The 13,441-nt window shown below is 36.8% G+C and overlaps 1 protein-coding gene across 1 annotated transcript in view; it reads right to left on the bottom strand.

The window, feature by feature from the left end:
* Positions 1 to 13,441, bottom strand: part of EIF4G3 (eukaryotic translation initiation factor 4 gamma 3) — a 371,582-nt gene that overhangs the window by 234,607 nt on the left and 123,534 nt on the right. The window contains exon 3 of the mRNA XM_044667830.1: positions 12,995 to 13,123. Within this exon, the coding sequence (XP_044523765.1) occupies positions 12,995 to 13,123 (129 nt within the window). The remainder of the gene's footprint in view (positions 1 to 12,994; positions 13,124 to 13,441) is intronic.

Consider the following 13,441-nt stretch of genomic DNA (forward strand, 5'->3'; position numbering starts at 1 on the left):
TAAATAACTAATCCAGGATCATACAACTAGTAAATATCTAGGCAGAATTCAAATTCAAGTCTTCCTGACTCCAAGTTCAGTGGCTACACTTAACCAAGATCTTTGTAACTAGATCTAACACTAACACCACTAAGCTGCCTTACTGAGAAATATCCACAGTTAAAGATGGTCATATGGATCATGAATCCAAAAGAGAGACTGCTAAAGAGTAGTCAGATAGATAAGAGGCAAATCAGTATTAACTTGAAAACTCAGAGAGGAAAGAAAATTCAGGTGCAGAGGATAATAGTTTCAAATGTAGCACTGAGGTCAAACAAGATGAGCACTGAGAAAAAATGGATCAGATTTGGCAATTAAGAGATCACTAATAACTTTGGAGAGAATGGTTTTATTTGAATGAGAGGGTCACAAAGACAGACTGCAATGAGTTGAGGAATAAGGGTCAAGAGAAGATATGGAAGGGCAGCTGGGTAGCTCAGTGGATTGAGAGTCAGGCCTAGAGACGGGAGGTCCTAGGTTCAAATCTGCCTCAGACACTTCCCAGCTGTGTGACCCTGGGCAAGTTACTTGACCCCCATTGCCCGCCTTTACAACTCTTCCACCAAGGAGCCAATACACAGAAGTTAAGGGTTTAAAAAAAAAAAAAAAGATATGGAGACAGCATTTTCAATGAATTTGACCAAGGAAGAAGAGAGAGATGGAGCCTAACAGCTTGAGAGGATCTGTAGTATTCTGTGAAGGTTTTCTAAGGATGAGAGAGAAGGATTTGTCATTTGAAAGAAAGAAAGAAACTTCCTTCATAGCTTTTCTGTTATACCTCCTTCTCCCCTCTGACACTATACCCTGGTCCAGGCTCTCTTCACCTCATGTCTAGACTACAGCTACAGCCAGCTGATTAGATTCCCTGCTTCAAATCTCTCCCCACTCCACTAAGTCCATTCTGGGGCCAAAGTAACCTTCCTGAACTGCCGGGTCTGATCACATCACTTCCCCTTTTCAGGAAACTGCATTGGCTCCCTATTGCCTCTAGGATCAAATATAAAATCCTCTGTTTGGCTTTTAAAGCCCTTCACAATTATTCCTTTCCTCTCTCTTCAGCCTTCAAATACCTTACTCTTCCTCATGTGAAACTAGCCTTCCTACTGTTCTTTGAACACATCACATTTTCCAGTCCCAAGCATTTTTACTGCCTGTCCCCCATGCCTAGAATTCTCTCCCTCCTAATCTCTGCTTGGTTCTCTCAACTCCCAGCTAAAATTCCCTGCAAAAAGCCTATTCTGATCCCTCTTAATGCTAATGCTCTCTGCTGATTATCCCCAATTTGTTCTGTACATAGCTTGCTTGTACATAGCTGCTTGCATGCTGTTTCCTACCCCAACCCCACTCCCCATTAGACTGTGAGTTCCTTGAAAGCAGACGATTTTTGCCTGCCTTTCTATCTCCAACACTTAATACAGTGCTTTGTACATAGCAAGCCCTTAATAAATGCTTAACTTGACTAGAAGATCTGAGAAGGGAGAGGGATGATGGAAGATGTAATCTGCTGAAGAAGACAGGAAGAGAGGGGATCAAGAACTAGAGGGAGGAGCAAGCCTTGTTAAGGGCAAAGACCACCCCTTTACCAAAGAATGAGAGAAAGCAGAAGAGAAGGTCTTCTGTCAAAAAAGATTCTAAAATGAGGAGAATGGCTGAAGGAGCTCACATCTAATGATCTCAATTTTCTCACTAAAGTCAAAGGAAAGTTCCTTAGTGAAAAGAGAAGGAGGAGGTATAGGAGGCTTTATTAAGGAAAAGAAATCTGTTTTCTCTAATAAAGAAAATTCTTATTTCTGTAGGGAACAAGAAAGGGAATCAATTAGAGAGGAATGAAAAGACTACCTTGCTGTAGTGTGGGCCTAGTGGAAAACATAAACATGTAATTCACCTAACCAGCAAAGTTGGGAGACTTCTTCCAGATCTATTCAGATCTATTCAGCAACTTGTGAATAGAAGCAGAGGAGGTCAATGGTAGAATTACTCCAAGGCTGAGATCTGGCAAGAACTAAGGGGTACGAGACTCAAGAACAGAGGGCAGTATAGAGTTGAAATCACTAAATATCTGGTTATGATTGGAGAGGGAGAAAAGTAATGTCGGATCATGGGTAATGATGTGAAAAAGTACTAAGAACTGAGGGATTAACGGTTTTGATGAAGGTGAAGAATACCTTTAGGAGGGGTGGAGGCATGGAGAGAGAGAAAGAGAGTAAAAAGTTGTGGTCAGATGGATAAACAAGAGTCTCCACTTAGTGAAGCAGAAAACTGATAGGTAATGGTGACAGCTAATATGTGACTGAGGTGAAATAAGTAGATCATGGGATTTAAGAAACTTTAGGAATTAGGGAAGCTGGGGAGTTTAAGGGGGCACCTATGTTTATATTCCAAGTCAAAACTTGGATATTAAAGTCATTTAACATAAACACAAGGCAGTTAGATGGCACCACGATAGAGCACTGAGCTTAGAATCAGGAAGACATCTTCCTAAGTTCAAATCTAGCCCTAGACATCTACTTACTAGTTATGTGACCCTAGGCCAAGTCACTTAACCCTGTTTGCCTCATGTCCTTCATGTATAAAATAAGCTGGAGAAGGAAATGGCAAACCACTCTAGCATCTTTGTCAAAAAATTCCAAACAGGTACATGAAGAGTTGGACAAGACTGAAAACAACTGAACAAAGCATAAAGACCGTAGTTAAGGAGAAAAAAAATGGTGAGCCTGGTGATAAGTTCCCAGAAAGGGATATTAGAGGGAGGAAGGGAATGAAGGTGTCGTTATACTGTAGCTAATACAATTTGAACTGGTTGGAAAACTTCCAGGGAACTTCAAAAGCAAAAGATTGCTCAGTAGAGTTTGGTCCAACACTAGAAAAAGCATAAATATTATAAATCATATAAGTAAAACATAGCAAAAACAAGTTATTAAAATAATAACAATAAAACAAACAAAAAAAAAACGAAAAAGAGGTTAGGAAAGAGAGGTTTAAAATAGCCCCTATGAGGAGTGAAATAGGGAATGAATGAATTGGGGAAGAAGAAAAAGACTGCTTTGCTGCAACGATAATATGAATCTTTTAATTTTGCCAGTCAATTTCTAGTTAAATTCAGCAGATTATTAGTAGGAGCAGAGGAAGCTGATGGCAGGCATAATCCAGGACTGAGGTTTTGGCAAGAGATGAGAAACAGGACAAGAGGGCAAAGGATTTAAGAGTAAAGGACAGCAAAGATCTGAAATGGCTAATAGGTTGAGATTAGAAGGAAAAAGTAAAGTCAGAGCCAAGACACTAGTCTAAGAAAGTAATGAGGAATTAAGGACTGGACTACAGGTCTCAATTAGATCTCAGATATTTTATTGTTTGGCTATTCCTCCCTAATTTTGTCTTAGCAAAAAAGAATCAGAAATTTCTTAAATGTATAGTATTAATGGAATCATTCTGAAATTCAAATAGCATTTAATGGCTCAAAGAAATACTATTTTCAAAATTCTGCTTTTAAAGTATTCCATAAGGGCAAAAATAATTTATTATTTATTTGTTATTTTAATTTATTATTTTTTATTTAATTTATTATTATTTATTGTTTATAAATTATTATATTATTTATTAATACAAGTACCAAAAAAATATGTCACATTTAGATAAGATAACCACATGGAACCAAAATCTTATGCTAATGCTATGGTAAAAATGTTTACACTATTATTCAAGCTATAATTCAATCTAAATATCAAATTATTAATGGCCTTATATTAGAAGGACTACAAAGGTAAATTAGGAAAGATTCTGCCTTTAACTTGTTCAAGTATTTGCACTGATGCTAAAAAAAAAAAAAAAAGAGATGGGGAGCTTACCATATATCAAATAAAGGAGCTATTTCTAGGCAGGTTACCTATGAGAATTTAAAGTAAGACAGTCTTTCTCAAAATCTGAAATGATAAAACCAAAACACCCCCCCAAACCCTAAGAACTCAGAATTTTGCTACTAATTTTGAATACAAAACTACTAAGGAGAACCAGGCTTTCCTTGCTCTAGTCACAGAATCCCAAATTTAAAAAGAAATTGATGTAGTTTGAGCGAGTGCACAGGCAGAGAAGAAACTGTAATTAACCTATAAAGTAAATGCTTCTGGAAGTCAGAATTATTTCCCTGGATGGAAACAAAACTCTTCTATCAGACTTCTAGAACTAAGAAAAGAGTTGCAATGTACATTAACAAAACCAGCAGGGCTTTTCTCTCTCCTTCACACATTTCTAATCTCACTGCAAAAAAACCAAATTGCCTGGAACACATCCCTTTGTGTCCTGTTTCAATGTAAAGTTCCTGATCTATGTAAAAATCCCTAGCTCTGGTCATGGGTCTGCTCACATACCATCTCTTACAGAGAACACTTCCTTATTCCTGTAGATGGCAGAGCTCTCTTCTTCCTCAATGCCAAACCTATATAACTGCAATATTCCCCTGTAGCATGGAAGTTAACTTGTTCAGTGAAAAGGGTTTTTCTTTTTTGTCATTTGTCAACCCTAACCAAAAACTAAGTTATCATGTATACCCAAGGCATCTAATAAATGCTGGCTGGCCCAAGCATTTAAAATGGCTTTTTTTTCTCCCCTTCCCAAAAGAATAAAATCAACATAACCTAGGAAGAAGGCAAAGTGACATTTCTGGTCACCACACCCCTTTTGGATAATCTCTCTTCCTGGGTCTATCTCTTCCTGCTCTCTATTGACTGGTTCTACTGTTTGAACAATCCTAACCTATTTCCTTAACTGGGAAACTAGGTACCCCCTCTCCCAACTCCAAAGCGAGCATGTAAATCCAAGGTTCTGTCATAGGTGCTCTTCTCTGATATTCTCAGGGCTCTTAGCAACAATAAAAGCATAAATTAGCATCTCTAGAAAGGCAATTTAAAAATCTGCACCTCAATCATTTTTTCACTCTAATATTAAATTATCTCAAGCTCAATCTACCCCAAACAAGAAGCCTAAGCATCACCCCTAATCTAGTCCCTTCTCACAATTTTCCTATTTCTGTGAAGTATATCACCTTCTTCCTTGTTATACACATTTGTAACCTGAGCCACCATTGCCTCTTGCTCCTCTCCCCAACCTCCCACAGCTAATCATTTATCAAGTACTGTGGTTTATTCTTCTATAACTTTAAAACATCTGTTAGAATTTCTCCAGTCACACAGCCACCCTTAAATTTAGGTCCTATTGTACAGCAATAGCTTTTCTAATTGGTCTTCTGGGTTTCCCAGGCAATTCCTATGCAATTTCCCCTTAACTCCACCTGTCATGCCTGGGCTTTGAAAAGGCTGGCCTTTATGCTGGAAGGAATACCCTTGAACAATGTTACTATTCAAACTTTAGCTCAGGGCCTCAAGCTTCCACTTTATCAGAGTTACAAATGCTTCACAAATTGCTTTGTACAAACTTATTGTACTTATTACAAAGTACAAAATTACACACAAAGACATCCTAGTCCACAACATAATATAACCTCTTTGAAAGTAGAAAATTATTTATTATTGTCTTAACTTATAAGGAGGTCTTTTTTTTCTGAATTTAAACTCCAAATAAAATTAACATTTCCATATACAATATAGAGCAGAAAGAAAAGATTATTCATGAAATTGTGAGAGCTTGCTTTTCTTTTTGAGTAAAATAAATTCAACATATAATATTCAAAGCTGCCCTGCTTGTCTGGGAGTCTTTCCAGAGTAGTAAGACTTTAACAATGTTTGCTAAATTTAATTCAGAATGAATTAATCTTTTCCCTAAATTGATAATTTTCTGTTTTATTTGAAGGGCTTGTGTTGGGGACAAGGATCTTAGGGAAAAGAAGTTGGAAGTGCCATGAAAAAGAAATGGAAGGCTGAAGGGCCACCCGGAAGCATGAAAACAAACACTAAACTGCTTCCCAATTCTTTCCTTTGGGGAAAAGTAAGACACATTCTTCCTGATTAGCAAATAAAAATTGGGAAGAAATTTGGGCATTTTTTTTTCGTTCGCTAAACTTAAAAAGCTATATAATTTGCTTTGGTTTAATTTGCTTTCCTTTCAGAATTGTAATAGGTTCAAAGAGCCAGCAAGAATATTGACCCAAACACCAAGTAAGCATGACAGTTGATAAAAGCATTATAAGATTCCAAGCATGAAAAGAGATTTCATACCAAGAGAAAAATGAAAGACTGTTTGGCCTTTTGTTTCACTGAACTTAAAAGTTCTATGCCCCCAGTTAGCCATTAGTATCTCCATACTCCTTCCAGGAGCAAAGTAGGTCCATAAAACTTATCTCTAAGTGTAGAGGCCACACTCCAGGGAAAGATAAAGGCTTTATCTGGAGGCTAAAGTAAGTGGAAAAACTTATTGTGGAAAAAACACATCCCTCCAAAACTTCTCCTACGAAAGAAATCTACCACCTACCCACTCACTGATACCTTACTTCACACTGGCAGGAAATGAATGATTTTGAGAAGTACAAGGAAGGAGCGATGTTATTTCTGTTACCACTGCCCCTAAACAAATAATACTTAAATATGGAATGAATGGGTTTGTCAACAGACAAACTTTTTTGAAGGATCCTGACAAAAAAGTAGTAAAATGTTGGCAGGAAAAGATGAGTAGGAACACCTAGATGGTCTATTGGTTAGACTCAGAATGTCAGTAAAAAGGTTGAGGCAAAAAGGGGTCAGGCCAGACTGAAAAGTTCTGCCTTATCAGTTGAGACATAAGGAGAAAAAACAAGCCACAATGGTTCATGACAACTCAGTTTAAGTCACACAACTCTCATCACTCCATAATAGCTGGGAAGAAGGGAACAAATTAGAAATGTTTTAAATGCCCAGCAGAGCATTTTCTTTTTGATCCTAAAGGTAACAGGGAGCTCCAAACAGGTCATTTATAGAGGAAGTGGCACAGTTACAAGATCAGGCGGCACTTTCAGAAAAATCACTTTGGCAGCCTGGCCAGGGGGCAAATTTGTTTATTCCCACTAGGGCTGCTGTGTTGAACCTATGGCATGCATACCAGAGGGGGCACTCAGAACCCTCTCTGTGGGTATGCCCACCATCACCCTAGCACAGAGTTCACCAGAGTTCATTAGTAGAAAGCCAGAGGAACAAGGGGCCCTGGGCTGCTCCCCTCCCCCTCTCCATGCATGCCTGAGGGCATTGTGCCCAAGGACCTCCATTTTCTCATCTGTAATAGAAAAGAAATACACTGCCAGAGTGATTTAGATTCTTTAATATTAAGGAACCCTTTTATATATCCTTAAATCTTTGATATATATATAAATAAAAGTTATAAGTTTTTATAAGAAAGATCTCCAGACCAGTTTGTGCACTGAGCCCTAAGAAGGAAAACTGAATACTTTGTGATCATACAGCAAAGTATATAAAACAGTATCCTCCTTAATAACACCCTTATTCCCCCAATATTATAGTTGTGAGGAGGGAACTTTATAATCCTTAAAGCCCTATTTAAATCTGAGGATTTGAAACTTTTCTTTATAAGCAGGCAATAAAACCTAAGAGTAGAACATTTCCTACTGATCCAATAAATGATGGGTTTTTAAGGGTAATGTGCATATATAGAGAAGGTGCCTTTCTCACCCCCACCCACACCTCCCCTCCACCCCCAATTCATAAGAGCTAATATTGCTAAGTCTGTTCATAGACTTAGAACGACATGGAGACAAGAACTGACCCAGAAACCTCCAGGACAGCAGCAAAAGCAGCATGGCCATTTCTGTTCTAGCCTCAAAGACAATATAAATCAAGCCCAAAGGAGCCAAGATAGTAGAGTAAGGGCAGCCACTCAGCTGAATTTTCTGAATGTTCCCCTCAAAATTACTTAAAAATGATTCCTCAAATAAAAATTTGGAACAGCAAAGTTAATAAAAGATCAGGATAAGACAACATGGGAAGTCAGCAAGTGAGGTCTGTGACACCAGGGTTGGGGCCAGTAGTGAATGGGCCTTGGGAGCAGCTGCAAAAGCAGCAGCAGCAGCTTCAGGAGCTCTCACCCCAGAGATGATAACTGGTCAGAAAGAGATTACAGGGGGCTTTTTGCTCCATACTGACTGCCAACTGTATTACCCACAGGCAGTTCTGGGTCTCAGTTCAAGGACATAGAGAAATGACTCTGGTTAGTCACAAGGAAAGCATAGGTCCTGGTCAGAAATCCAAGATGGAGAGTGCGAGTGCTTGTGCTGCAGAACAGCAGGAAATCAGGTCAGAGTTTCAGGAACAGGAGGAGTGCCAGGGTTTGTGGCTAGAGACCAAAGCACAGACCAGAAGAGCAATGACCATATCTCTCCTCACATCACACCAACTTGGAAGCACTAAATACTTGAAAACTTCCAGAACTAGATATGAAAGTAGCACCTCAAAAAAGGCCTGAAGCTTGGTAAAGAGCCTCCCCACACCCCTCACTGAGCAAAAACCAACTTTAGCATGAAGGTTCAAAGTCAAGAAATAGTCCTGGAAAATGAATAAACAATTAAAAAAAAATAATTTGACCATAAAAAACTACTACTATGGCAGGGAAAACTGAGATACAAACTCAGAATAAGTCAACAAAGTGAAAACAGCTAAAAGCAAAGCAAAGAAAAATGCTAATTGGATTCAAGCCAAAAAAGAATTCCTAGAAGAGTTAAAGAAAAAGATGAGTGGTAGAGGAAAAATTGGGGGGAAAAATAAGAGTGATCTTAAAAAATTATGAATTGGAAAGTTAGCAGCTTGGTAAAAGAGGCACAAAAAAATGCTGTAGAAAAATAACACCTTAAAAAACAAGAATTGGCCTAACAATTATAAAAGAGTTACAGAAATTCACAGAAGAAAATAACTCCCTAAAAAGCAGAATTGGAAAGGCAGCTAGGTAGCACAATGGATACACTACCCAGCCTAGAATCAGTAGGTCCTGGTTTCAAATTTGACCTTAGACACTTCCTAGCCATGTGACTTTGAGCAAGTCACTTAACCTTGATTGCCTAGCACTTGCCATTCTTCTGTCTTAGAAATGATATTAATACAAAAGGTATGAGTTGTTTTTTTTTTTTAAAAAGGCAGAATTGCCAAATGGAAAAAGAGATATAAAACATTACTAAAGAAAATCATTTCTTAAAAATTAGAATTGGGCTAATGACACAACGAGAGTTCACAAAACAATAAAACAAAGTCAAAAGAATGAAAAAAAATAAAAGAAAACATAAAATATTTTATTGTAAAAACAACTGCCCTAAAAAAATAGACCTAGGAGATAATCTAAGAATTACTGGACTGCCTGAAAACCATGAACCAAAAAAAAAAAAAAAAAAAAAAAAAAGGTATGAACATTGTATTTGAAGAAATTATGAAGGAAAATTGTCCTGATACCCTAGAACCAGAGATCCCAAAATGAATCTCATAGTCAAATTCTACAGCTCCAAGGTCAAGGAGAAAATAACACAACTAGCCACACAAAAACAATTTAAGTATCATGGAACCACACATGTCAGGATAACACAAGATTCAACAGCTTTCATATTAAAGGAATGAAGGGCTTGGATTACAACCAAAAATAACCTAACAACTGAAAAAATTTTCCAAGGGGAAAAAATAACTATTTAATGAAATATAGGCCTTTCAAGCTGTACTGATAAAAAGATCTGAGCTGAATAGAAAATCTGAAATTCAAACACAATGCTCAAGAGAATAAAAAGATAAATATGAAAGAGTAATCATAAAAGAATCAACAAAGTTAAACTACTTACAATACTATTTGAGAAAATGGTATATGTAATTCCTAATTCACTAAGAGGGTAATTAGAAGGAGTCTACACAGATAGAAGGCATCATCAGCATGAGTTGATTATGTTGGGATGATCTCCCCCTTCCCCAAAAAATTTAGTGAAAAAGAGGGTTGCATTGGGAGAAAGAGGAAAGGAGAGGGAGAATGGAAAAATTTTCTCTTGTTAAAATACTGCTTGAGGAAGAACTTTTATGATGGAGGAGAAAATTGAAGAGCAGGGGTAAGAGGCAATGCTTGAACCTCACTGTCATCAGAATTAGTTTACAAAAGGAAAGAAAGAACACAGACGCGCACACACACAGACAAATACACACATTGGATACAGAAATTTAACTCGCCTAAAAGGGAACTAGGAAAAGGGAGTAAGAGATACTGGGGGTGGGAGAAGAATGTGATAAAAAGGAAAGCTGAATCAAGGGAAGCAGTGATCAGAAGCAAAACAGACTGTTGAGAAGGAACAGTATAAAAAGAAAGAAAAATAAATAGGAAAAAAAAACAGGATGTGGGAAAATACACAGTAATCATATCTGTGAATGTGAACGGGATGAGTTCACCAATAAAACAGAAGTGGATAGCAGAATGGCTCAAAAGTCAGAATCCAGCATTATGTTGATTATAAGAGATATATATGAAACAAAAATAAAGAATTAAAATAAAGCACTAGGGCAAAATCTAATATGCATTAAAAACCATAGGAGGTAATCATAATCTTAGACAAAGCAAAAAGGAAAAATATATCTAATTTAAGAAGATAATAAGAGAAATTACAATGAATATATCACAAAATTTTACAGCAAATTTCTTTAATAAAGGCCTCATTTCTCAAATATATAGGAACTAAATCAAATTTATAAAAACAGGTGCCATTACCCAACTGATAGATGGTCAAAGGATATGAACATATGGCCATATGCAAAAAATTCTCCTAATCACTACTGATTATAGAAATGCAAATTAAGATATTAAGAGAACTCTGAAGCACCACTTAACATCTTTGAGAAGTGACAAGCTGGAGGGGTTATAGAAAAACTGGGACACCCATGCACTGGGTAATTGTTAACCATTTTAAAGGGCAATTTGGAACTATGCCCAAGGGCGCATAAAACTGCATGCATATCCTATGACTTAGCAATTCTACTATTAGGTCTGTATCCCAAAAAGATCAAAGAAAAAGGAAAAGGACTTATATGTACAAAAATTATTTATATTGGCTCCTTTTGTGGTAGGAAAGAATTAGAAAATGAGGGGGTAGCCATCAATTAGGGATGGGCTGAACAGGTTATAGTATATAATTGTGATGGAACACTATCAAAAATTATAAGGTGTGGCTTCAGAAAAAACATGGTAAAACCTATATGAACTCATGCAAAGTAAAGTGAGAAGATTATAAGATCATTGTACAAATTAAAAGCATGTCAAGACTTGGCTACTCTGATCAATACAATGATTACAATGATCCTAGACAATTCCAAAGGACTCAGAATGAAAAAATGCAACCCACCTCCAGAGATAACTGATAAACCGAGTACAAATTGGAAGGTGTTTCTCCCTTTTTTTTTTTTTTGCCCTTTTTTCCACAATATGGTTCATATGGGAATGCCTTTTGCATGATTTCATATGTATAATTGGTATCATTTTGCTTGTCTCCCTAGCAGGGAGGGGGTGGGGGGAGCAGGAGGGAGAGAATTTGGAACTTTTTTTTTTTTTTTTGGAACTCTATTTTTAAAAAGAAATGTTAAAGATAAATAAAATATGATTGTTTAAAAAAGCAAGCCCACGGAAAACAAATGTTTCAACTTCAACATTAAATTTAAATCATTTCAGTTTAAATAGGCTTTATATACGAGCCTGTAGTCATCTCAGGAAGTATAATGAGGCACAAAGAATAGACCCAAGTTAGCCTCAGCTTCAATAGGCAACAGCAACAGAACTTTAATCAAGTCATTAAAACTTGGTGGATCTTAGTTTTCTCATCTGCTTAACAGAGGCAATAATATTCATATTCTTTATTCTCACAAAAACTGCTAAGAGGTAAGAGAATTGTAATTTTCAGGTATAGTGCCCCCAGAGTTCATTTTAACCCAACACTCAATCAGACATATTTCTTTCCACATTACATATTATACACTATAAACAATTAATCCTTACTACCAGCTTACAATGGATAAAATCAGCAATACTTCTGAAGTTTTACTCCACATTATTTCTTAAATTTAAGGTCTGAAAGAAGTAAGGTATGGGAGGATCAACTAAATGTCAAAGGAAATTTTTCATTATTCCTATAAACATTTCTAAAATGAAAATCATTACATAAACATAAAGGAGATATCTTATAGCAGGGTCAGTTCAGATGATCATAGTGCCATGTGGAAGAGGTCATGGTCATGGTTTTGATCTCTACATGGTCTAAATAGAGCCACAATGTTTTTTTTAATGAACGGATCAGTGGTTAATTTATAAGCAAAGCAAACAGGGTCAAAATCACATCCGTGTTTACAAAGAAATAAAACCATGCATTTTGATCAATACATATTAATTCTCAGCACAGGAAAAAACTTAAAATATACACCCTGGCATGGTTCATACGGCATCAGTACAAAACAGTAAATTACTATAAGCATGGCCTTTTTCTCTGGGTCTTTTATGCTTTACATGCTTTCTATGCTTTACCTGATGGTAAAGATGTACCAAAGTGCCCTAAATCTACAAAAATTATAATACCAATTTTATAAATGAGAAATCCCAGCATGCCTGAATTATAACTGAATCCCTCATCTGTCACCATACTCAAAGAAGTGATCAAAAGAAAAAACCTCCACAGTGGAAGGTACAACAGTTGATTCAAGATGTGAAAACTATATAATGATTTACTTTACATACGAGTACTCTGTGTGATAAATAAATGCCATGGGTCTTATTTTTTTAGACCAGTCAATAAGGGAAGATCTCTGGGCCTTTAAAAACAACAACAACTTGAGAGAATAAAAATAAGAATCAAAAACAGGCACTGGCACCACACAACTCCCATTCTCCATCTGAGTGGTAGAAGGAACTTAGCCTAGAGAGTTTTACACAGACTGGTCACAGACAAGAATTTAGTTTAGAAAGCAAAGACAAGGAGCAACAAAGACATTCTTGGCAACTTTTCTAACATGAGGGTCTGCCTTACCTGTGAGAGTCCAGGGGACGATGCATGTCCTGGTGGAGTTGCCGCAAGATTTGGATGTCCCTTGTTTATTTCATGTGCTGAATAAGGGGAAGGGGTGGGAGGTCCAGGTTGTCTTGCTACTTGTGTTACCTGTAAGGAAATAAACTTTTAGTAAAAGTATCATATTAGCAATCAGATCTGTATCAATCTATGCATTTCTATAGCTAAATTACATTATTTTACCCAATGTCATTAGCAATGTTGTGACATTTCCTCAAATGGCTAGAAATGAAGTATAGGTCACCTTAGTCTTAATGACTAGTAAGAACAAGGGATAAACATGGAAAGACAAGATGTGTTTACCATCTTGAAGGCCCAGAATTATCTACTAAGTCTAGTATCTCATTCTATTAGAATCATAAAAGTAAAAGCTGCCTGAAATTTGTAAAAACGCTTTGTAATAACCAA

Source organism: Gracilinanus agilis, chromosome 3 (assembly GCF_016433145.1).
Source record: "Gracilinanus agilis isolate LMUSP501 chromosome 3, AgileGrace, whole genome shotgun sequence".
NCBI classification, from domain to species: Eukaryota; Metazoa; Chordata; class Mammalia; order Didelphimorphia; family Didelphidae; genus Gracilinanus; species Gracilinanus agilis.